The sequence below is a fragment of the Liolophura sinensis genome, chromosome 11 (genome assembly GCF_032854445.1).
Source record: "Liolophura sinensis isolate JHLJ2023 chromosome 11, CUHK_Ljap_v2, whole genome shotgun sequence".
NCBI classification, from domain to species: Eukaryota; Metazoa; Mollusca; class Polyplacophora; order Chitonida; family Chitonidae; genus Liolophura; species Liolophura sinensis.
The window spans coordinates 16,314,110-16,339,017 of record NC_088305.1 but is presented as its reverse complement, the minus strand read 5'-3'; the positions used below and the strand labels follow the sequence as shown (position 1 = coordinate 16,339,017).

The window sequence follows — 24,908 nt, the reverse complement described above, 5'->3', positions numbered from 1 at the left end:
GCTTACCTTTGCAATAGATGCATGAAAAAGATTGTACATAAAGTCTGACTTTTGCACTCAGGCCTCTTGTTAACCGAAGTTAAAAGTTAGGATGTCACCATTGGACAGAGCCACATACAGAGCATAGGATGTCACCATTTGACAGAGCCACTTACAGAGCATAGTATGTCACCATTTGACAGAGCCACTTACAGAGCATAGTATGTCACCATTTGACAGAGCCACTTACAGAGCATAGTATGTCACCATTTGACAGAGCCACTTACAGAGCATAGTAAGTCACCATTTGACAGAGACACTTACAGAGCATAGGATGTCACCATTTGACAGAGCCACTTACAGAGCATAGGATGTCACCATTTGACAGAGCCACTTACAGAGCATAGTATGTCACCATTTGACAGAGCCACTTACAGAGCATAGTAAGTCACCATTTGACAGAGACACTTACAGAGCATAGGATGTCCCCATTTGACAGAGCCACTTACAGAGCATAGTAAGTCACCATTTGACAGAGTCACTTACAAAGCATAGTATGTCATCATTTGACAGAGCCACTTACAAAACTGCTTGCTGCAACTAAAAAGCTTGGTTGGTTTTGTATGTGACAGAACTCTGAGACTCAGGAAGGGGTGTCCTGTCTGGTGTCTGACATAGTGTCTAGCATGGTGTCTATGTGTAAATGTAAGATGGGCTTTAGGGGAAAATTCATACAAGATCTTACAACATGCAACTGAAGTATAACTGTAAAGTGAATGTTAACACTGCTACTTGGGGGCTCGTTCATCAAGTGGTGAAAAAGAAAATTTAGAAAAAAAAAATGCCTGAACATGTATATTCTGAAGGGCATCTGTGAGATTGGGTGAAAGCAAGGCCTGTATAAGACTGGAGCTTAATGCTGAAAATGCACACACTCCGTAAAGGTTCACACTTGTAAAACCGCTATCTCTCTCAGGCTCGTGAGAGACTGTTAAGCAGTGGTGTGCGCTTGACTTGATCACAAAGGTGTCGGCACTTGCTGTCTTTTGGTGAATTATGGGTAAATTGACTCACTTTGTCTGTGCCAAGCGAGTCGTGCGAGAGAGATATGCACAAAAAGATTATAGGCAGCCAGTAAAAGAGTTAAGTCTTGTGGTAGGTTTGATATGAAGTTCTGGTGTGTGACAAGGTATGACAGTGAGTAGAACACCACGTGGGGGTTGGAAGTGGGTGCAGGGGTGTGGCGCAGACATGTGTGGTGTTTTTCACAACCATACATACTTAGACTGAGGGCTTGATAATACATCTACATGTACATATAAATATGGCAGGGGCCACAGTGGACAACATTTTTGTGTATTCGGTGGCTGTGAGTTCAACTCCAGCCAATGCTGGTTTTCTTGCAGCCCGTATGTGGGAACGTCTGCCAGCAATATGAGGACAATCATGGGTTTCCCCCTGGGCTCCCCACCCCCACCCCTCCCGGGCCCTGCCCAGTTTCCCCCCCACCATAATGCATCTACTGTCATATTAAATCAATCAGTCAGTCTGACAAACAAACGAAGTGTGCGCAGCCTTTGATGAGGTGGGAAAGACGCAGCTCTGTTTTGGCAACCGACCAATGTCCACTGAGGTCACATGAAAACAATGTGGCGGCTCATTAGGTAACCTGTATTGCTGTATTGTTAATTGGTCTAACATTATTATGCTAACATTGTGTTGTCTAAGTACGCAAGCTGTTTTTTGTTTGTTCATTACGGAGGATAGCCTATTCAGAAAATGGTAGAAAAAAAAGATTTATGGAAAAGATATTTTAAGGTCTAGTGTTTACTCTCAAGCTATGTGTCTCTTTCTTTCTGAACAGTTTGTCATACTTACTGTGACTTCTATTTATGATTAAATTGTTGCATGGTAATTTACAAATCCTTTTGACGAAACCATAACAATGTATTCGTGGCTGTATGATCTGAAATCACAGCATTATTTGTGTTGCCTTTTGAAATTTCAGATTGTGAGTGGACAAATTAATGATTCAGTCCCTTCAAAGTTATTTTAAAATAGCTGCTTATACCCCCTCCCCCTCCCCATAATTAGGGTATGACCTCCTGACCCAGAGTTGATGTTACCCTTCTGAATGTGGCTCAGTCAGAAAGACTATACCTCCTAAAGAGAAATGTGCTCTTTGTTGTGAAAACCACCAGTTAGGGACTTTTAGCATAGAAAAGCAGATGTGTTAGGGCCTGAGAACAGAGCCTTGTCCAACGCCACTGACAGCTTGACAAATGAAAGCAAGGAAACTAGAGATGGGGAGAACAGTTTTACCAAAGCAGTCCACACTTAAAGATAAGCAGGCCAGAGGAAAACCTACACTGATAAATGAGCCAGGTTTCGTGGAGAGAAAACAAGTCAGAGATAGGACTTAGACTTTACAAATCTGCCAGCAGACTAAAAAGCTAGCTTCTGAAAGTTTGTGAAAATAGGAGGTTGACATTGAAAAATGCCCCGGAATGTTCCTCTGAATATTTTGCCACAGTTTAGCCTGAAATTCCTATCGGCATGGTTCTCTTTTACACATGTGAACATTTTTTTCGAGAACAAAGAGCTTGAAGCTGTTAATTATTATGTATTTGTGTACATGTATGTATGAAAACAATTCTAGGTATATATTTTTTGGCCTTAGTTCAAGCGACTTAATTTATCTTAAAGTAACTATTTGTGTTGTAAGTAGTACATGCAGATAATTACGGGGGTGACTGAATGGTTTAGCTTAAATGTTATGCAGTTCATTACACCAAATGGTCAGCTACAGTGTAGTACACCCAGTGGTCAGCTACAGTGTAGTACACCAAATGGTCAGCTGCAGTATAGTACACCAAATGGTCAGCTACAGTATATGATTTGATATACTGCTGCACATAACTTAATGTATAGAAATCTATATTCACTTACACTGCTGCACATGATTTGATGTGTAGAGATCTATATTCACTTCCCCTGCTGCACATGATTTGATGTGTACAGATCTATATTCACTTCCCCTGCTGCACATGATTTGATGTGTAGAGATCTCTATTCACTTACACTGCTGCACATGATTTGATGTGTAGAGATCTCTATTCACTTCCCCTGCTGCACATGATTTGATGTAGACTCTCTGTTAGATTCACATGTACATGTATATATCGTGCATGCTAGGTGAGGTACTCAGACTCTTTGTCGGGCTGGCTTAGCACCCCCAACCTCCACCCAAACCCACACCCCTCACCCAAACCCACACCCCCAACACTGTATTCAATCTCCCCCCCCCCCAAACCCACACCCCTCACCCAAACCCACACCCCCAACACTGTATTCAATCTCCCCACCCAAACCCCCACCAAAACCCACACCCCCAACACTGTATTCAATCTCCCCACCCAAACCCACACCCCCACACTGTATTCAATCTACCCCCCCAACCCCCACCCAAACCCACACCCCCAACACTATATTCAATCTCCCCACCCAAACCCTCCCCCCAACCCACACCCCCAACACCCCAACCCCACTGTATTCAATCTGCCCCCCCCCCCCTCCCCCCAACAGTGACATTTGACATCACCAGAACAAGCTACTTCTTTTCTAGACTGGCTACTGGGTCTTCAAGAAAATTGAACTTACAACAGAGCCAACAACAACACTTACAAGGCCATTTCTTACACCCCAAAACCAAGTCTGAAAATTTTTATTGTACTGTTATATCTTATTGCGCATTCTAAACTGCACGATAAGAAATAAAACTAAAGCGATTCTTGTATGCTTTAAGACTGCTTGAAGACAAAGTGTGCCATTCCTGGATAGCAATGTAGGTATGTACATGTATCTCTGTACAAATATGCAGTTCGGTTCAGTTCAGTTCAGATGTTGTCTACCAGAAGATTGCGGATAACAGTATGTATGTGATAACACTGATATAGCCATTGACCCAGTGGGATAGCTTTTAATAGAGGTAAATCACAGTGGGATTAGGATCAAGGATAATCTGTCATCCACTATGTATGGCATGACCCACTCCAAAGGGATTTCTTCAGAAGCCCCAGGGAACAGAGTAGATACACAGAGTAGATACAAGTACAGGACTGGTAGTACACAGCATGGCATATCCATAGTTTTTGTGTCCTTGATCAAATTAAATTGGGAAAATACTAACCAAAAGGCAGAAGAAGAAAAGCAAGTTTCATCGACAACATTGTGTCATACGCAGGATTTTGGGGTCCTTATTTATATTTTTGGAAATATAGTAATGAAAAGGCAGTAGAAAAAGTAAGTTTCATGGACAACATTGTGTCATACCCAGAATTTTGGGGTCCTTATTTTAAATTTTTGGAAATAAAGTAATGAAAAGGCAGTAGAAAAAGTAAGTTTCATGGACAACATTGTGTCATACCCAGAATTTTGGGGTCCTTATTTTAAATTTTTGGAAATAAAGTAATAAAAAGGCAGTAGAAAAAGTAAGTTTCATCGACAACATTGTGTCATAGCCAGAATTTTGGGGTCCTTATTTTAAATTTTTGGAAATAAAGTAATGAAAAGGCAGTAGAAAAAGTAAGTTTCATCGACAACATTGTGTCATACCCAGAATTTTGGGGTCCTTATTTTCAATTTTTGGAAATATAGTAATGAAAAGGCAGTAGAAAAAGTAAGTTTCATCGACAGCCTTATTAAGATCAAGATCATGAGTACAATGCTAGCTGTTACAAGATGGGATGGAATGATCTTGCATGAGAGCATAATGCCAATGCAATTCTCTCTCTCTCTCTCTCTCTCTGTTTCTCTACCCTTGGAGATGGTGGTACCCGTCTGATTCTCTGGGGTCTGCTCTGAGATATGGAATGTTATTACAACTGTCAGTGTTGTCTCTCCCCTCCCTTCCCCTCCCAACATACACCTCACCCTTCACTCTTAACACAGGTCCCCAGGTGCAAATCTTCCCTACATTACTGCTGATGTAGTCTTAGCGCCAAGTGCTTATGTTTGCTGTTAGGTCGCTTGAAGTGTACTGATATATTTGGCTCTATATCCATGATTACGAAAAAAAACTAAACGTGGAGAAGATCTACAAAACGTGTTAAATGACTGGTCACTCCTACTGACCCAATTAAGTGACTATGTTCTTCAGGTTTATTGTCTCATTCAACTTTATATTGGTAATTTGAAGATGGCGTCTGCTAGCAAAACAGGTCTGTCCCAATAGAGACATAAGTATAGTGTTGCCTCACTGGACAGTTGCCTCAACCATGAATGCATCTATCTCTTTAGGATAACTCTCTTGGGAGGAAGTACAGTATATAAACTAAAATTAAGAATTTAAAGTCTTAGTTATGAACCCAGGAGCCTCTCACCAATGCGGTCGCTGTGAGTTCAAGTCCAGCTCATGCTGGCTTCCTCTCCGGCTGTAAGTGGGAAGGTCTGCCAGCAACCTGCAGATGGTCGTGGGTTTCCCCCCGGGCTGTGCCCGGTTTCCACCTACCATAATGCTGGCCGCCCTCGTATAAGTGAAATATTCTTGAGTACAGCGTAAAACACCAATCAAAAAAAAAAAAAAAAAAAAAAAAATCTTAGTTATGACATGATTCAGACTGAACCCTAGTCTTTCTGGCACTATGTCGAGTTTCACAGCTGTCACAATGCAACAAGGAAAAGCTATCCCTGTAACATGGCTGATATAAGCATAGATGTGCATGTATCTGGCTTTTAGCTTTGTGGCTTGTGTCCCTGGCCACATAACAGGCTTGTTGACAACAGAGCTAGTACACAGGGATCTGCCCTCCATGGTTACCAGGATAGAGGTAATCACCCCAGGTTTCGGGTTACCCCATCACTGTCAGTGCAGGCACATAAACCATGGGGGCATGTGGGGCCTGCACTCCTCCCAGATGTGGTCTGCTCCCAGATTCAGGATGTTAATTACTGGTGACCTGGAAACAACTGAAGACTGGAGAGTGCTTCCTGTGGTCTGGTGAATGTCAAAACAGCTCACATTAATGAAATATTTTGCTCTCCAATAATAGGCAATTGTTGAAGGGTTACTGAACAACCAATCTGATTTCAATTTTTATTATTATTTCTTTTTGTCAAGGGGAAGAATTTACTGTAAGGAAACTAGCCATACATGTAGTTTTTCTGCGGGTTGAATTTTATTGAAAATTGGCTTGACTGGAATCATGGTTAATAATACTACACTTAGCAACGAAATATATGTTGTCGGCTCTTTGAGGGGCAGAAATCCTAATTTAGGGACATTGAACAAATATGAGACATTGGGGATTATCCACAGTCAAGTGGTTATTTCCCTTTGTGTGGCGATACATGTAAGTTTCCAGGTACCTAGAATCTCTGATCACAATGTACAAAGATAAAGTCTGTTAACATACCTGTCTAGCTAGGATATCTTATCTACATCTTATTTACCTGCCATTGTTTAAATCAACATGGACCTGTGTTAGACAGGACAGGTGAGATATGTATGTGTGTAGGTACACAGGTAAACTCATGGGCTAGACGAAAACTGCATGTCCACTTTTGAAGGGAAAAGAGGCCGTAGGCATGTAGTTAAGATATGAGTTCAATACCAGGGCATGCCAGTTTTGTGATGGTTTTAAATGTCAGGGTTGAGAGGTAGAATAAAGCTAGTATGCTTCAATAATTACTCCGGTTGGATGATTTTTTGGCTGCAATGCTTAAATTTTACTGTCAGCTGGAAAAATTACTGAAAGTTTTAACAAATAAAGAAAAGCAATGGACATAGTTTTCCCATACATCATATTGCGTTAGATATATGTAATCGTGAGCACTTACATTAAATATATGTATTAAGGAAACTTCAACAATTTTAGATATGCAGAGCTTTTCTGTTCACCATTGAAATTTATTTAGTTTTTTACTTATTATTTATTAATATCAAAACCTAACAGACAAACCCAATCACAGACCTGAAAAATACTATATACAATACAAAAACTAAAAGTACATAAAGAAAAACAGCTAACATGAGACATAAAAGGCAGTTAACAAAAATGACCAAAAAAAATTAAAACAATGTAAGCAATTAGGAGTTAGGGATAAACACAAAATGAATTGGCAGATAATGTTCAGAACAGAAAAACTGGGATACAGAACCATAAAAAAAGATAAATGTTTTTGACAGATTTGTGCAGTTCAGATCTAGAAGTGTTTTCAGAGCTAAAAATCTCCGCGTTCTTGTGTTCCCAGGTTAATAACCGTTAGAGTGGCCGATGTCTCATGTTACCCTATAGCAGATAACCAGCCATGAAATATGAATTGCCCAACTCAACCCAATCTTTCACTTTCATAGTTATTAATGAACAAGAAGGTTAAAGTCTTTCTCATTACGGCATTTTTGGGCTTTATTAAGCTGAGTAACCAAAGTTTTCACCAGGTTTCACTTTGACAAGCACATCTAACAAATCATTTCACCAGGTTACATTTTTAGTTTTCCTCTCTGTGTGTGTTTTTTGTGTGTTTGATCTGTGTCCTAGTTTACAACGACAGACTTTCCAGCACCTCACAAGTCTACACATAAATTATATCTAGTTTCTACACATGTTGAAAGCTTGAAAAGATGTTTTTTTTTTTTTATTTCACTGTACATCTGGGTACAGCTTCTGTGATGGGAGATGAAGGTGAAGAGGCTAGATGCTTTCTTGCACTGGCTGAGTGACAGGCAACCTGATAACCAGCAATCATTTGTGTTCTGCGGAAACACACACATTTTCTATTGAGTGGGAACACCAAAACATGCATATTTACTACTGGGTGGGAACACCAAAACATGCATATTCACTACTGGATGGCAGCTGCAGAGCTGAAATTTTTACAGGTGAAAACTGCAAAACATTGCATGTTTTGAGTAGGAATAGCCAGACATGTATGTTTACTGGGTGCAACAGTGGAACAGTTAAAAGTGGAACAGTGTAACAGTGCAACAGTGGAACAAACACATGTACTGGATGGCAACAGCAAAACATACACTTTTATTGAGTGGGAACATGAAAAATTGCATATATACTGGATTTGATCATGAAAACTTCCTGGATGGGATCATGAAAACTTTCTTAGGTACCGGATGGGATCATGAAAACTTGCATATATACTGGATGGGATCATGAAAACTTCCTTATGTACTGGATGGGATCATGAAAACTTGCATATGTACGGAATGGGATCATGAAAACTTGCATATATATTGGATGGGATCATGAAAAAATGTATATATACTAGATGGATCATGAAAAATTGCATATATACTGGAGGGGAACATGCAAACTTGCATATTGTCTGGGTGAAACGTATGAAAACATGAGTATCTTACTTGTGAGTACATTGTACCCAGTGAAAAACTTTTTCACAACAGTTCTGTTGGAACTGAAAGCAACGAAACCTATGCATGTGGTTCACAATAGCTGAAACGACCATTAATACATTTATGCATGGAGAGATGTGACAAATCTCGGGTCCGTAGACATTTTATATCATGCTACTTTTCTCAGGTGATATTTATCTTCATATGTCTGTGTGTTTGTAAGAAAACTCAAACAGTAATGTCCAGTGTTATCATGCCAATGCTACAAACAAAAGGCAAACAACCTCCCATACAAACCCTAGCACCCACCCCACCCCCCAAAAAACTTGGTATACTGTAAACTGCATCATAGTATCATCAACCTCGCTCTATTGACTCCCAGAGAAATATGACGTGATCAGCTGGCGAGAGCTGATCTAAGAATTAACATCTCCCCACCCTGCAACAGCTGTGGGGGAGTTTGGGACTGCCCCTGTGTCAAAGAGGGTCAGCTCTGTGGCTTCAAGCGGGTGCGAGGTGGAACGCGGGGCAAACATAAGGCGGAATTCTACACACTTGACTTAATGGAGGTGGGTTAATCTGCAAGTAAACTACACCATTCATGTGGCACACCCCACATACAGTAATGCAAGCAACACAGTCTCCGTGCACAATGTTAAATAGATAGTGCACCAAATACTGGATTTACATGTAACGAAGAAGACACCAACATTCACTTAGCTACAGGTATGAAGATCAGTAGATCTCTCAGAATAAAAGCTGGTATGGATGAAACGTAAGTGTTGGGTCATCTAAAAGATGATCTTTATTGGCCGTATTTGAGGTCATCTTTTTTTAAACCTTCACAAATAAGGGAATGACCAAACATTTGACTCCTCGTACGAAAATATAATGGGTCACTCATCTGTCAGATTCACCAGTAGTTTGAGGCAAGGGGGTGAGGACGAGGGGACAGTTGTTGCTTCTACGCGTGTCAGGCATTAGAGTATGAATGTGTGGTGAAATTCCTGAGCTGTAGCCTGCCCTGGCCTGGTACTCACGTTAAAATGGCCGACTCTTTGAGAAGGGCTGGCTGGGCAAACACAGGCTCTCCCCACGCCAAGTGGCCGGAATTTCGAGGATTGAAGTAAAGGAAGAGAAAGATGTATAGACGGAGGAATTACCCAATCTGTCGCTGTTTGCACGGCTTTGTTATTGAAGAAGACTTTGAGCCTTTTACAAATCCTTTCGACACAACTCGTGCGTTTTTCTACGTGTAGCTTGTCTGACTTCTGTGACCCTGGACATACTTTTTTTGGACCGGTCCACACACCTACATGTTTCTGTAGAAAGGCAGGCACATTATTACTGTCGTTGTTGTTGCAATAAGTTGTGATATCTGGCAAGGCTCAGACGGGTTAAGATAAGAGCTATAAAAAGCAGTGATTTTATGCTGATGAGTTACATAATTGTCGTATGTGAATATAGCCGGTATAAACTAAATCAGGGGATAGGGTTCACTGACTGGACTTATTTTGAATAAGTATAAGATGGACAAATGTTAACTTTGTTTACCATATGCTGCCATTTTTGTGCTTGATGGTATGTCTTTCACCTGCATGCAGGCTATGTACACGAGTGTTAACACAGGACGTGATTCACATTTTGGGTGATAAAATGTACTGAACATATATTTATGTTTGTACAGGCTTAGAAGTATATGTCATGTGGCACGCACAATTACATGTAAATGTACTTACTTGTAGTTGGCCAGGGGCCTCATTGGTCAAGGTTTGTTGACAGACCAGTGCAGGGCAATGTCCCAAAGCTTTGCCCGGTTTCCGCCCACCATAATGCTGGCCGACGTTGTATAAGTGAAATACTCTTCAGTAGGTGCAAAACACCAATTAAATAAATAAAATAAATAAAGGAATACTTTTAGTACTACATTTATTATTTATTTATTTTAATATTTTATTGACAAGCAGGGATTAAATACTACATGTTCATACCCCCTAAAATTTGCCAGAAAAGTGCATTTTGGAGGGAAATGATGGTTCCTCACATTACCAGTTTTGGTGCAGAAACTTAACATTTCTCCTGTATGATGTCAAACAATCTCAACCATCAATAGTCATTTTAAAATCCGGCAAAATAAATAGCTTATCTTGGAAGGACAGATTTTTGGGTTAGTTACAGTAAAAACGTGTACATAAACAGCCCACTAAATGTTTAATACTTGGTTTCATAATCACAAGCAAGAGACATGATGATATGGTATTCCTAAATAAACAATAAACTATCGTCGTGTCCTGTATAGCACAAGTTATGTGTTGGCTTTATATAGCAGCAGTAAATGACAAGGTGTAATGAAGGTCAGGTAGCTTGTAAAGGTGTACAGGTGTACACTTATATAATTCTCTGCTGGACAGTAGTGTGATGTTAAATGATTAATGATTTGGCAGTTAATTATGTAAAAAATATATATATATATATCAAGGTATATGTGCTGATTCAGTGACTTTTCCAGGTGGGTAACATAAAGGGAGGTCTGTACTAAGATATTTTATGAGAAAAATACGTTTCACTGCCAAAAGTAATATTATATGACCTTTATTTTACCTCTACAGTTTATCTACATACTAGACTACATCCCAAAGTAGGGCCTTCGTAAGATTGTGGTTCAGGATCCATTTGTCCGTTAAAAGCTCAATGTTGGCTTAATTCAGCAGGTAATACACTGTATTACTGATGCACAAGGCTGTAGTTCAAATCCTGTGGTCACTGGAGCGTGTGATACTCAGTGAAGCCACAGGTATTCAGAGAGATGAATTAAGTCAATCACCCTACTACCTGCAGTACAACACTGACACACTCCGCTCTTGCCCACCTGGGGTATGCCTTATGTCAGTCGTGTTGTATATCACAGTGACACCCCTCATTTACCCCACCCCCAGCTTTTCATGACTGTGGAGTCGACAATTACTGAACAGATCTGTCTTAAAGCTGGTAATAAGCATTCAAGGAGGTAATACCTGGTCGTGAATGAAGATCAGGGCTGAGCGTCTGTCGTACCGCTGACAGCAGAGTTATAAGTGGGCTGTAATTATTGTGGTCTGGAGACTGGTGTCCTGCAGGGGATGTCTTCACAACCCTGTTATTTCCTCCCTCCAAGACGTGACAAATCAGCAGTGGGAAATGAAGACTAGTTCTGTCTTAAATCTATACTTTCCTTTCTCACTAGAGTTATATATCCAGTCTGTGGCTTATAAGTTCCCTAATTAGCTAGCAGCTTTTGTGAAATTTACCCTGCAGTGTTTGATGCTGTCTAACTGTAGTAGCAGCTTTCAAATATAAATCCAAAGTGTATTTTCATCTCGTTCTACTGGTTCATTGGGCCACTTAGCCTTTCAAATATGATCAAGACATTTAATATTATTAAAGTATTGGACAAATTTTCTGCCGTCAGGGTTAGATTGATTGGTGTGAAAATTTGGGGCTTGTCATGAATTCTACCTGCAAGAATGCGGCCTTACTTCTGTCAAAAATACAACAGATAAAAGTACAAAAAAAGTTCTTTCTTATGGATATACATATTATGTATTATGTATATTTCGTGTTTATTATTAACACGAAATTTCGATGTAGTTAATGACATCAAAACATTAAGAGCTTAAATATAACAACTGGAGAAACAAATGTCAAAGGTTAGATGTAATTAAACAGTACTCTGGTATTAAGGGATTAACGGGGGATTAAGATGCTGGTATCCTACATGAAAGGGTAGCAGAAGAATAAGTGTTCGTAATTTCTCTGCAACGAGAGTGTGATATGTATGTACTTAGTACAGCCATGTACTTACGATTCTGAAGTGATTCCAGATATCGGCAGAGAAAAGCTCTTGAACTGTGTAAATCCTTCTTATGAATGTTGAGAGAAATATATTTGCTGTCGGTTAGAATCACTTTGATGAATGTCATACAGCGATCTGAGTGCGTTAATACGTAAAATGATGTTGGAAATTCTGAACATGGTGAGGTGGTGTGGTTAGGATGACCTGCTTCAAAATTCAGGATCATGACTGAAGCTAGTTAATTAGTTAATTTGTAAAATACCGCTAATTGCTCATGGGAAATGCAAGATAAGGTGTTTGTCATGGTGTGTGAGTACATTTACTGTTGTCCTGCTTGTTTGTTGTTCTGCCTGGCACGGCGACACGGCTGCTACATGACTGTGTGTTAGATCGCGGGGATATTTACCTGTCGTTAACAATCCGTACTGTGTTGAGGCTCCATAGTCTGCTCTGACGCTCAGTCCACATGTTGGTTTAATGGATTTTCAATTTTTCTATGTACACATGCCCAAGTTCCTTGAGAATGGCAGTGCCTTTTTATCCCCCTTTTGTTTTTTCGAGTTCTAGCTGCTGTGCGGTAGATTTGGTCGACAGAGGGCTTGTTTTGCTGGGGGATGAAAATTAAGGCTGCTGGTTTCTTGGCAATAAAAATTTTGGCATCAGGGGGAAAATTGTGCAATGATCGAGCCGTGACACAGCAGCACAAAAGATAAATTGACATGATCGTAACCAGATTGGAGTGAGATGTGCTTATTTGCACCGTTTTGGCATGCAGAAAATTAGAATCTTTCTCCTAGATGCCGTCACATGATAGATTTTTCACTTGTGATCATAACGCGTACCTGACACGCTAAGGCACTATGTTTACCTGCTGATTTTGCACCTGTGGCCTGGCTAATTTACTTGTTTGTTTAACAAACAATGAATAATTTCCCCCTAAAACTTTTCTTCAAAGGCACTGAGCAAAATCGGTTCATTTTATACAGATCTCCTGTGGGGCTAACCTCGATGATATTGATGTCTTGCCAATTTTATTTCTGCTACAAAATGTACATTGTTTTTCATCTTTCCTTTGCCAACACCAGCCTTCTGTTATTTCATTTGCGAAAAGCCGCAAGCTTTTGAGGCACATTCGTTAACAGGTTTCAGAATAATGATTTGTGTTAACGAGCCCCCTTTTTTTTTATACCTTATTTGCCATGATTCATTACCAAAACAGGTATTTCAAACTACATGTACATGTACCTTAAAATTTTTCATAACGACCTATACTTTGGAGGAACTATTTGAAAGACAGGAGTCCGTTCTCAAACAGAGGGGGGGGGGGGGTCCCTCAGTGGCTCAGTTGGTTAGCACGTGAGCGCAGCGTAATGACCCAGGAGTCTCTCACCAATGTGGTCGCTGTGAGTTGAAGTCCAGTTCATGCTGGCTTCCTCTCTGGTCGTATGTGGGAAGGCCTGCCAGCAACCTGCAGATGGTCATGGGTTTTCTCCAGCGTACACCCAGTTTCCACCCACCATAATGCTGGCCGCCGTCATATAAGTCATATATTCTTGAGGACTGCGTAAAACACCAATCTAATAAATGAAATAAATAAACAAATCAAACAGAGGAGTGTATCCGTACCTTCCCGTCATACCGATGTACCACAACTTTACTGGATTCCAAAAATGCATAAATCCCCATACAAAGTTTCCTTTTTGTGGGGTCAAAAAGCTGTACCGCCAAACTTATATCCACTGTCTTAACGAAGGCACTATAAGAAGTACAGTCATACTGCAACCAGTACTGTCAACTGTATGTGGAAACTTAAAAAACGTCTCACCGAAGAAGTAGAAGCTCTAATACACTTACCGTATAAGGACATATTTACTTGAGTTTTCTTCACTTTCTATACTGCTATTCCTCTCATTGATTTAACGGATAGACTTTCATCACTAATGGTTTCCGTGTTTAATAAAACAGGTCACCGCTATAACGTCAGAGGCAACAAAGCCTTCTTCATTTCCACGACATACAAGTTCCCATCATGGGATGTTAAGATCTCCATTGGGTTGCTTAAAATTCTCATTAATAACATATACACCTGTATGTGAAATTTGGGAAAACGATATATCGACAGTGTACAGGTATTCCGATGCGTACAAATTGTGCCACCCGTTTGGCTGACCTATACCTGTTCTCATATGTATATGACTATATACAGAAACTATTAAGGAGTAATGTTCACCAGGCCTTATCTTTCTTATTCACAAAGTAGTCTATTTATGATCTGCTGGCTTTAAACAATCCATATAGAACAAAGGCTGTGAAAGATATTGACCCACCTTTGCTGAATTTATAGGAAACCACAGATCTCCAGATGGTACATGTTATCTGAGTCTACAACTGTATGAAAACCAAATCAGTATCCTGTCTCGCAGACTTTACGACTAGAGGGACAGTTTCAGTTTTGACATGGTACATTATCCTTACTTGGACAGCAATATACTGAAGGGTCCTGCATATGGTTTGTACATATCTCACCTTGTAGCTTTTCTTAGATCCTGTGTGTTGTGTGAAGATTTCAATCAACATCACAAGTTATTACTGCAAAAACTAGTGTGTCAAGGTTATTACATCAAACTTTTTCACTCCAAGTTTCTTATGGTTTACAGTGAGGATAATTCTTTTGTAAGTAAATATGGAAAGATTGTCCGGAATCGCTGTCACTTTGCTCCATGACTGAGAGTAATTCCACTTAACCTGGGGCTGTATCTTCATCGTGTTGAATTAGATCGCCATGTTGGATACGTGAACAGATGTGATCAAAGCGCAACTGAGATACATATTTTGTTATCGACAGTGGATATTTTAGCATGGTACATGATTTGAATTCTAATTTAACTCAGTCGCCTAGAACATACCTGGCGTCTTTCCAACATCCTTGAAAACTGTTTAATAAAACAGGTCACCGCTATGACATCAGAGGCAACAAAGCCTTCTTCAGTTCCACGACATACAAGGGTTCCCATCATGGGATGTTACAATCTCCATTGTTTCATTCCGTCCTGTTTTTGTACTTTATATACTCGCTAAGTCCTTTATTGGTTTGTGTTATGTATGGTTGACGTCTGGTATTTGAATGTCTGTTTTCAACACATAGATTCATTAAGATACATGTGCATGCATAATAGCAAGATGTGTAAAATTGCTGCTTCACGAGCACATAGAGCCTTGAAATTGCTGATTCAGAAGCACAGATGCTTGAAATTGCTGCTTCACGAGCACATAGAGCCTTGAAATTGCTGATTCAGAAGCACAGAGGCATGAAATTGCTGATTCAGAAGAACATAGAGGCTTGAAAATGATACTTTTGATGCCAGTACACAACTTTTTCTTTTAAAAAAAAAATATACATCTCAAAAAACCCTCTTTAGTGGCTCTAGTGGGGGATTGATTCAATGAGAATCAAGCAAAATTTGTCAGTTGAAAAATGCTGTACTTTAGGGAAAATACAGTATACCATCACCCTTTAACATCTGCAGGTACAAGTTACCTGGCAAAGATATTTTTTTTATAGAAAACTTATAATGATACATACAGCATTGGTTCTGTTCTTCCCCTCTTCCTCCCCCCCCCCCCCCCAAACCATGTCTTCTTGGTCCCCTTTTACAATTTCACATCTACAAAGACACATTTAGACCAATGGATTTGTATAGTCTTATTCAATACCTCAATGGAAAGTCCTAGAAAAGCTTTGTGGATAAAGAAATTTCTTTTTTTTTCACTTCAACTGTATATGCTCTGATGTTCGCATATCCTAGTGGCTAAAGGTTAAGTACCGTTTCCATGGTAACCACTTGAGACCATTGCAATTGTTTGTTCTTGGTAAGGAGATTGCACTTGCTAGCCTTGATCTGTGAAGTACACAGGATGTGATTGGGGACGTATAGTACTCTTATTATATAGTACTGCACTGGTGCAAAACGTTTGGCAAATTTGCGATTCTGACAGTATGTAGAGCTACAGTGTACAATGGCCATATGATTTATATGTTTTTTTTGTCAAAATAGACTCTGTAGAAATTGTATCGCTATGACCTTCTGTATTGTATGATAAATTTATTTACTATCAGTATAAGATATTCCTAATTTGACATTATCCAAAAGCTTAGAAACTCAACCTGAATGAAGTCCTCGGAGCTTTTTTGGCTCAGTTGGTTAGCGCACTAGCGCAGAAGAATGACCCAGGAGCCTCTCACCAGTGCGGTCGCTGTCCAGCTCTTTTTGGTAGAAATTTCAAGGTTTTTTTCTTCAATGCAATCATATCTACATTGAGTTTATTGTACATATAATTTTTATCCTACAGTGTATTGGGTAATATACAGTCAATATGCTTTTCTGGGCAGCATGTTTTCAGTAGTATTTGTAATTAGGGAGTCTGTGGCTGGGTGGTTTATGTGGCTGGATGGTTCACGTAGCTGGGTGGTTCACGTAGCTGGATGGTTCACGTAGCTGGGTGGTTCACGTGGCTGGGTGGTTCACGTGGCTGGGTGGTTCACGGGGCTGAATGATTCACCTGGCTGAGTGGTTCACGTAGCTGGGTGGTTCAAGTAGCTGAATGGTTCACGTGGCTGAGTGGTTCATGTGGCTGGATGGTTCATGGGCTAGCGCAGTACAAAGTCCAGCTCATGCTGTCTTCCCCAACATACGTGTATCGTCATGGGTTTCCTTAGTTCCCACCAATAGGCTGGCTGCCATCATTAAAGTGAAATATTTTTGAATAAAGCATTAAACATCAATGAAATAAATTTAATAAATAAATAAATAGATATAGGTAATTATAATAATCCTGATTGTGTTTCTCTTGTGTCTCCTCAGTGTTGTCTGATCTGGAGGCGTGGCCTGGACGATTATGCTGTGACCGGGTCGTGTCGACCTACTGTAAGGATGCCTGCCAACAGGTGAGCCTGTCAGTACTAGAATACATACACTTTAAAGAAATACTTTAAATACTGACCTCAGCCAGGTCAGTTTGGCAGTGTCTGACCTCAGGTCCGGGATTTCATAGTACTAATTGATTAAGTCACAAGGTAATTAAATGCATATAAAATAATTAATGGTAAAGGGGGTGATCATACCTTGTTTGGTTTTAATTGATGACCCTTTTGTAGCTTAACTTTAACACCTGTACCACTTGTACAACTGGTCCAGTAGACAGTGCATTCTACATGTTACATAAGTGCTTTTTGTGATAATGGAATCATAATATAAGATGAGAAACCTTTCACCACCCCCAGCCCCCACCCCCCAAAGACTTGCAGGTAAATGAGAGGGTTCATAGAAGGCATCTGGGTGCTCCAGTTATTAGTGTGCAATGTCATATAAGATGCCAACTTGAGTGCAGTGATAATTACTTCAATTAATAAAGGATGGTAAAGTACAAAAATATTAAATTTTGGAAATTGAAAAGGTCAGTAAGAAAAAAAAAACACCTTGGTAGGGGAGTTTTGAACTTGAATTCTTTTGTTGTTAAAGTTAAGAACAGCCCTACTAAATCATATGACTTGGGGAAAATGTTAGGCAATCCTTGTTGGTATTAATTTACCAGTTACTTACCTCATCATGTTCCACAGGCACAAATTAAGCCTCTTTCCTATAGAAACTTCGTAAGTTGACAAGCTTCACATTTTTGTCCGTTTTTTGTCAACTCTAAATTCCTTTTTCTGCATGCTCATGTTGTAGTAATTGTGATCAGTAATAGTTGCCGAACATTTTTGACAGGTCACATGACACAGTAGATTTTTCTACCTTTAGCCATAAAAGAGTTTGAACTCAAAGCTCTCTTACTTCAGTTGGAAGAAAAACTAAGTTTCCTGCCGAGAGTGGTGGATGCCTTGGTAGACCCTACATTGAAAAAATGGCATCTATGAACCCCTTGACTAAGGATTTATCCTTTCTTTAATTCCCGTTGCAATTAACAATCTGCCCTTCTTCCTTCTATTTCTATGGCATGTTACCAGCTAGCATGAAGCTGTGGGCACCGGACATATGGAATATAATTGTGTAGGCGATAGTGTTCTCTGGTGTTGGCAGTAAGTGTTCCGTGGTGATGGCAATAAGTGTTCTGTGGTGATGGCAACAAGTGTTAACTGGTGATGGCAGTAAATGTTCCCTGGTGAAGGCAATAACTGTTTTCTGGTGATAGCAATGAGCATTTCTTGGTGAATTTAATAAGTGTTTCCTGGCGATGGCAAGAAGAGTTCCCTGGTGAAAGCAATAAGTGTTTTCTGGTGAAGGCAATAAGTGTTCCCTGGTGATGGCAATAAGTGTTTTCTGGTGAAGGCAATAAGTGTTTCCTGGTGATGGCAATAAGTGTTTTCAGGTGAAGGCAATAAGTCTTCCCTGGTGAAGGCAATAAGTATTTCCAGATGCTTTCCTTTATATCTCCATCTAACATAAATGTAGTGTGTTACAAATTTTGGGAACTGATCTCAAAGTTGACAAACTCGTTCATTAATTTTTACCTTGAGCTTAGTATGTCAGTGTTGATAATAAATATACATGGACACCAATACTTTCAACAGCTTGAAAGCCATAATAATCAAACACAGGACCTGAATTAGTGACTGTATGACAAAAATTATTAGAATTGTCATGCCTGATGGTATCAAAGGTATAAGATGTACACAGTGATGATAAAATTTTTTCAAGTCAATATATTTTTTTTGTTGAGTGCCTAGTTATATCACCATGTTGTAGATGTCATTTTCCACATTGCTGGTAGGTACAGTACGGTTGAGGCTTAAAGCGGGCTCTTATCTAGAACTAATCAACAAACTTTGTTACGGATGAACAATTGGATGTAAGATACAGACTGTTTTTTCTCTTGATCCTTTGTCAGCCATATCCAAAAGCTTTTGAGAGACATGAGTAGGGGTGTTCTCTGTTAGTATTAGGCTGACACCAGGCATCCCTAAGTATAGTATAGTAGTGTGTGTGACCAGTCCTTGTTTATACAGTATGTACATGTACATAGTAGAATACTCAGCTCTGGGAGCTTTTTTTTCACCTCTAATCTTGTGCAAGGGCTTGTGATTGCATCAAGGGAAGTCACTCATCCGTTAAAACATTCCTGCAGGGACTGATCTTCGGATTAATGACGTAAATTTATGTGTGCCTCAGACAAAACTACGCATCATGTCGTCTGATTGGTCAGATTGTTGTGACCTTATGCAAGGTGGCATTTGAGTGGTTGGGTTCTTTTATGTTCATGTTGACTGGGTAATTGGAGAAATTTTTGTGAACTTATCTTATCCAGCAGAGTTCTAGCTTGAAAGTCAGGCAGTTAGAAATCAAACCAGAAATAGAGTATGTTGATATGGCTGATGGGGGTAGTATCACCTTTCTCAATTGAGCTTGCTGGTTTAATGTGAGCAGTCTGGTAGACATTAAATGTGCTTAGTACCTGGATTTTTACCACAGTTTGAAAAACCAGGTTTTACTGTCTGAATATGGTGCTTGATTCTAGTGTAGAAATAACATCACTTCTTTTTTGAACAATATATATATATATATATATATATATATATATATATGTACGGATAAGACACCAGGAATGCAAAAATTTAATTGCTCTACATATACCAGCAATCTACAAAAGTTAAAGGAAAGCCAGGAACTTGAAAAATGTTTGTAAGATGTTTATTCAAGCATATATTCTAAAGGCATTATGCTCTGTAGACTGATAAAATTATACTATCTGTGAAGCCCTGAAATTGGGCTTTCCAACCAAATTATTTCTTTCTCCAAAATCATAGTAACAGTGGCTTAATGCAGTCATATTTTCTGTGATTCATATGGCCTGAAAGAAAAATCCAGTCACTGTTTTTTTCCACGGGTATAAATGGTGGTCTTCGGGGAAAGGTCAGATGTGAAAGGTCAAGAGTCAGCTCACCACTGGAGCCAGTCCCAGTGGCACATGGGAAAGTAAGGTTTGTGGCTGTGTGACTTGTTTGAAGAAAGCAATTATTTAAGCCCTTGGTGTCTTAATGAGTGTGTGGCAGGGGATGGGAGGGAGTAGGGGGTAGCCCCGGAAGAGTAATTTACTGTATACATTTGCAGTAAACATGCACTGTTATTGACATGTCTGTCTGTTAATGACTGACGTAAAGAAATAATTTTCTCGCAAAAATTTCTATCATAAGTTTTTAGAGAGTGCAGCCCATAGATGGTTTCCCTTTTTTTTTCTTTCTCTCTCTTTTCGTGTAATTAAATGTTGGCTTAATGGTCTTCCAAAAAAGAGGGACTGTTCTTAAAATCCCCACTGATTTCTGATTGAAAGTTTAATGAGGTTGATGTTTTTTGAAAAGAATGTTTACTTTGATAAGAAGCTGAACACTGTCGCTGCTTGAATCCCACATCTGTATGTATGACGATGTTTCGTACGCTTATCCTTTAGCCACATAAAAACCTGTTCGTGCTCAAATACGTTAAAGGAGTTGAACCCAGTCGTTTTAGTACGTCTGTCCTAGCTTTCAATAATTGTTACTCATAACCAGTTGGCATTCCAGAATGGCATTGGTTTTAACCAAATTTTAGCAAGGTATAAAAACAGAATGATCACATGTCAAATAATTTTTTAAGGATTCTTTGATGGGGGTCCACCCTTGTTCATATTTTCAAAAAAGCATCTCCATGTTTCTGATAAAACGATATTATGAGCATACAGTATGGAGCATGTGAGTATTTTGTGAGATCCATCGTGTAGATACCAATATTGAACATTTAACGTATGTTCTTATACTTTGCATTTCTTCAAACATAGAAAGTTGAAGCATCTGTGGTTACATGCAGCTCTACACACTGGAAATGTTAAGCATATGACTACAATTGTAAATCTTCATGTTTGAAAAATTGAATTTGTCGTTACGTGGGATTTTTCACGATTGGAAAGTTTAGCAAGACTATTTCCTTCTGTCATGGAAATGTAAACTTTTCTGTAATTTTTCAAACCTGGAAGGGTTAGCATGACTTATTTGTCAAGTTTGGGTTGTTTAGAGAGGTCAAATTTTAACTCAAGAGAGGAATGTTCAAGATGACCTATTTTTCAAACTGTTAAATTTTCTCACCTTTCTATCATACTCGATGTATATTGTTTAAATATACAGTACAGATGAGCAACTTAGTTGTCATTGAAATTGGCAAAACCAACAAGTACAATTTCACATTGGAAAGCAGATTGCTTGAGTAACAAGGTTAAGTTCCTGTTTTATGTTGAAAGGGGCAGCAGTACATGAAACTGAAAGTTATTTTAATGTCCCCCTCCCATGGTTATGTAATGTGTCAATGTTTACTGTCATGTGTAAATGGGGTATCATTTAAACTTTCACCAAACCACCCACAGTCAATCCTCTCCCGCCTCCCCCCAGTCTATTTAATGTATTTTCACCTAAAGTGCATCATTTTTCAAGCCACATATTTTGCTTGATTCTGATTGATTCATCACCTTGTAGGGCCAAATAGAAGTTTTTGTGAATTAATTTCTTGTCTGTTGGCCTCTAAACTGTCATTTTAAGACCCTTTTTATGCTGTCTCAAAATGCATGTTCATCTGCCAAACTTTAAGTGAAATACAGTCATTCAGTAGAAATTCCCTGGCAAGGCCTGCTGTTTATGGCAAGTATAAATTTGAAGACTGCTGGTTGTTATCAATGCCTAGGTTTATCTCGCAGGCAGTCTGAACTGTGATAAACATCGCACATGTGCCATGACATGGTGATTAAAACTTGTTGTGAAAGTCACATATCAACTGGAAGCCAGAAATCCCTGCTGTATATACTGAGGGCTGATTTGATTGGATGAGGTGGCAGTTCAATAAACATAAGGGCTGATGTGATTGGCTGATGGCTTTCCAGCAGATAAACAGACCACCTTGTTTGTATCAGATGCTATGGTTGGCTGTGACTGGGCCGTCTGTCAAGGATGTCAACAAAACCCCATAGACAGGGCCTAATGTTTATACCCACAGTAAATAGTTATGAACTAGTGTTGAGCCTATGGTAAATTTGACGCATATCTTTCCCAGCGGAAAGCAGAAAAAAAAAACGCAAAAAAAAAAATGGAAAAAAATATTAGTTGTTGAGAGAAAATGATGATTAATGTGCGAATTAGTTATTTTAGACTGCCTTCAACCTGGGGGAAAATATGAAAAAAGAACCATTTGTTGGGAATAAAAAAATATCGGATGCTGCTTGAAATAGATTCATTGGTCTGATGTGTCAGTGCTTTTGGCATTTCCAAACAACTGCTCCTTACTGGGAGGCCACTAGAGCCAAAGGTTATCGCTGGACTGTCAAGATAAGTGGAAATCAAGTGGTATTTGTTTAGGGGTAAATTTCAGGAATACTGCCAAAAATCAACTTGTATTTATTTTATGATGTAGCAGAAAAAATTGATACTTCCACCAGAGATTTTAGAATTTCTGTACTTGTTACAAATATTTATGTAAGAAAAGAGAGAGACAGTATTAAATATTATAATGTTCTACCAGTAAATACTTAAAAGTTTCTTGATTTACATTAACTTTAACTGTAGAATGATGTACAAAATGTCACAGATGTAGGTAGTATTCTCTGATGATAAGAAAAACAATGTTTGTACACTTATACAGCGGACATAAAATTTGTTCACCTCTGTATTTAGTAAGTTTATTTCCTGTAAGCATCACTAGGTTAAAGGCGTGGAACTTTGGACACTCCTGGCCAATGTCCAAAAAATACTAAATATTCTCCTTAATAAGGTTGTTAGCTGACATTTACTGAATAGTGGGGGAAATTTAACATAGACTCAGTCTTGTGCGAGAGGCAGCTGTCTAGAGCACTTCATTCATTGGATAAGAAAAATCAAGACCATGATAGTTTGGAATTTTTGGACATTTTTCAGTATTTTTTAAATAAATGACTTAATATGTGAAATCAGATATTTTTTATACAATAACGAATTCAAACCCAAAGCCAGATAAAATTTCCTGGATTCTCCCTTCAGCTCTGAGAGGATTTGAACACTTAACAGGGCCCATGTTACTGGTGAAGACTTCAGCAGGAATCTGCTGCTTTACAGATGAGCTTCCTTGAATAAATGGAAATGTGTATAAGTTAAGATATTGTGCATCCATGACACAAGCACATGTCAAAATGTCCCCGTTTTCACGTTAATGTGCATTTTGACATTGTGCTGAAATATGATATAAACCTTTTCTCTTTATGCCAGTGTGGGTGAAAATGCAGTGGATTCTTGTTTTGCAATTATAATTATTATAATATCAATAATTATTATAGTATCAATTATAGTCCTAATGCCTCTGACAAATAGACTGTTAGTTTAGCCCAGATCTATAAGGGATAATCAGGTTTTTCCAGTACTAGAACTCAATGGGCTTGCAAACAAAAATCAGCCAAGAAGACCAAATTGGGTTTCTCCTGTACATGATTGTGAATGAAATCAGAGGCTTAAAGAAGGCAGCCAGGGTGGAGGGTGGGTGAAGACAGGATGATCAATGCCCCATGGGGGACAGGCAGTCAATGGAACAGTCATTAACAGCAATAACAGGCCATTTAAATGAGCTTTATATCTTAGTAATGGCATGTTTTCACAAGGGAGGCTGGTGTTAGCTGTTAACACCAGCACTGGGGACATTAAAGGTTGGCCAATAATAATTATAGTCCTTTATTGGATCTAATCCATTGAGAGTCAGGATTGGTTTGCATGCCCTCCTATCTCCCACCCCCTTCTCTACACCCCACCACCACCAAGACCCAGTTGTCCTCCACTCAGGGCCAGCTTATTGAACTGTGCTAGTATCTATACCAGTGTCTAGCAGTGGTCAGTAGAGCTGGTCAATGATTCTAACAGTCCACTGGTTAAACTGAGTGGTTAAGACTCATGAATGGAATGTTTTTTGATTCTTCCAATTGTCTGCATGATATTTTGAATCAATGAAAGTAATGTTTTCTTGACTTCTAATTCTATTTGAGAGTTTCATCGTGTCTGTTTCTTTTACATTAAAGAGCCAACTGTTTAGATACTATTTTAATAAATCTCATATTAAAACAAAGAAAAATTTGATGACTAAAACGTTGTTAATGGATGCATTTAATCAAAGGAGAATTTCTAGCATAGATTTTACAGATTGAAACTGGAGGGACTCTACTGAGGAGTGATACCAGTTGTGTGATTTCTTGCTTCAAACTTCATCAAATCGATGGCCAATATTACTTTCTCCATTCTCCTTGGATTACAACATGTATATCACTAATCATTATAAGCCGTTAACTTAATTTTGAATCATTTGAAATGTTTACCAGAGTTGTACAGACAAACTACGTGTTTAAAGCATAGAGGTACAATATAGATCAGGGCTGAGCATAGAAATGACTAAATTAATTATTTAGTTATTTATTTGAATTGTTGCTTAATGCCAAACTCAAGAAAATGTTATGTATTATGGTGGTCAATTTTCATGAGTGGAGTCCAGTAGTATAAACAAGAGACCTTGGGCAAGTTACTGATGACCTTACTCACATGGGACCTGCACATTAGTTGGGTATGTGCCTTACCACTGAGCCTGTCATGTTCACTCTCACAAACATACTTGGCAACAGGAAAAAATTTTACATTAATGACACCATTAAACTGATTGACGTACAAGATGTATATTCAATCTCAGAACTACAGTAAAATCATTATTCGTCAGC

General features: G+C 39.0%; 1 protein-coding gene across 1 annotated transcript in view; it reads left to right on the top strand.

The window, feature by feature from the left end:
• Positions 1-24,908, top strand: part of LOC135478120 (reversion-inducing cysteine-rich protein with Kazal motifs-like) — a 100,257-nt gene that overhangs the window by 30,359 nt on the left and 44,990 nt on the right. Inside the window, exon 5 of the mRNA XM_064758392.1 lies at positions 17,036-17,118. Coding sequence (XP_064614462.1) covers positions 17,036-17,118 — 83 coding nt within the window. The remainder of the gene's footprint in view (positions 1-17,035; positions 17,119-24,908) is intronic.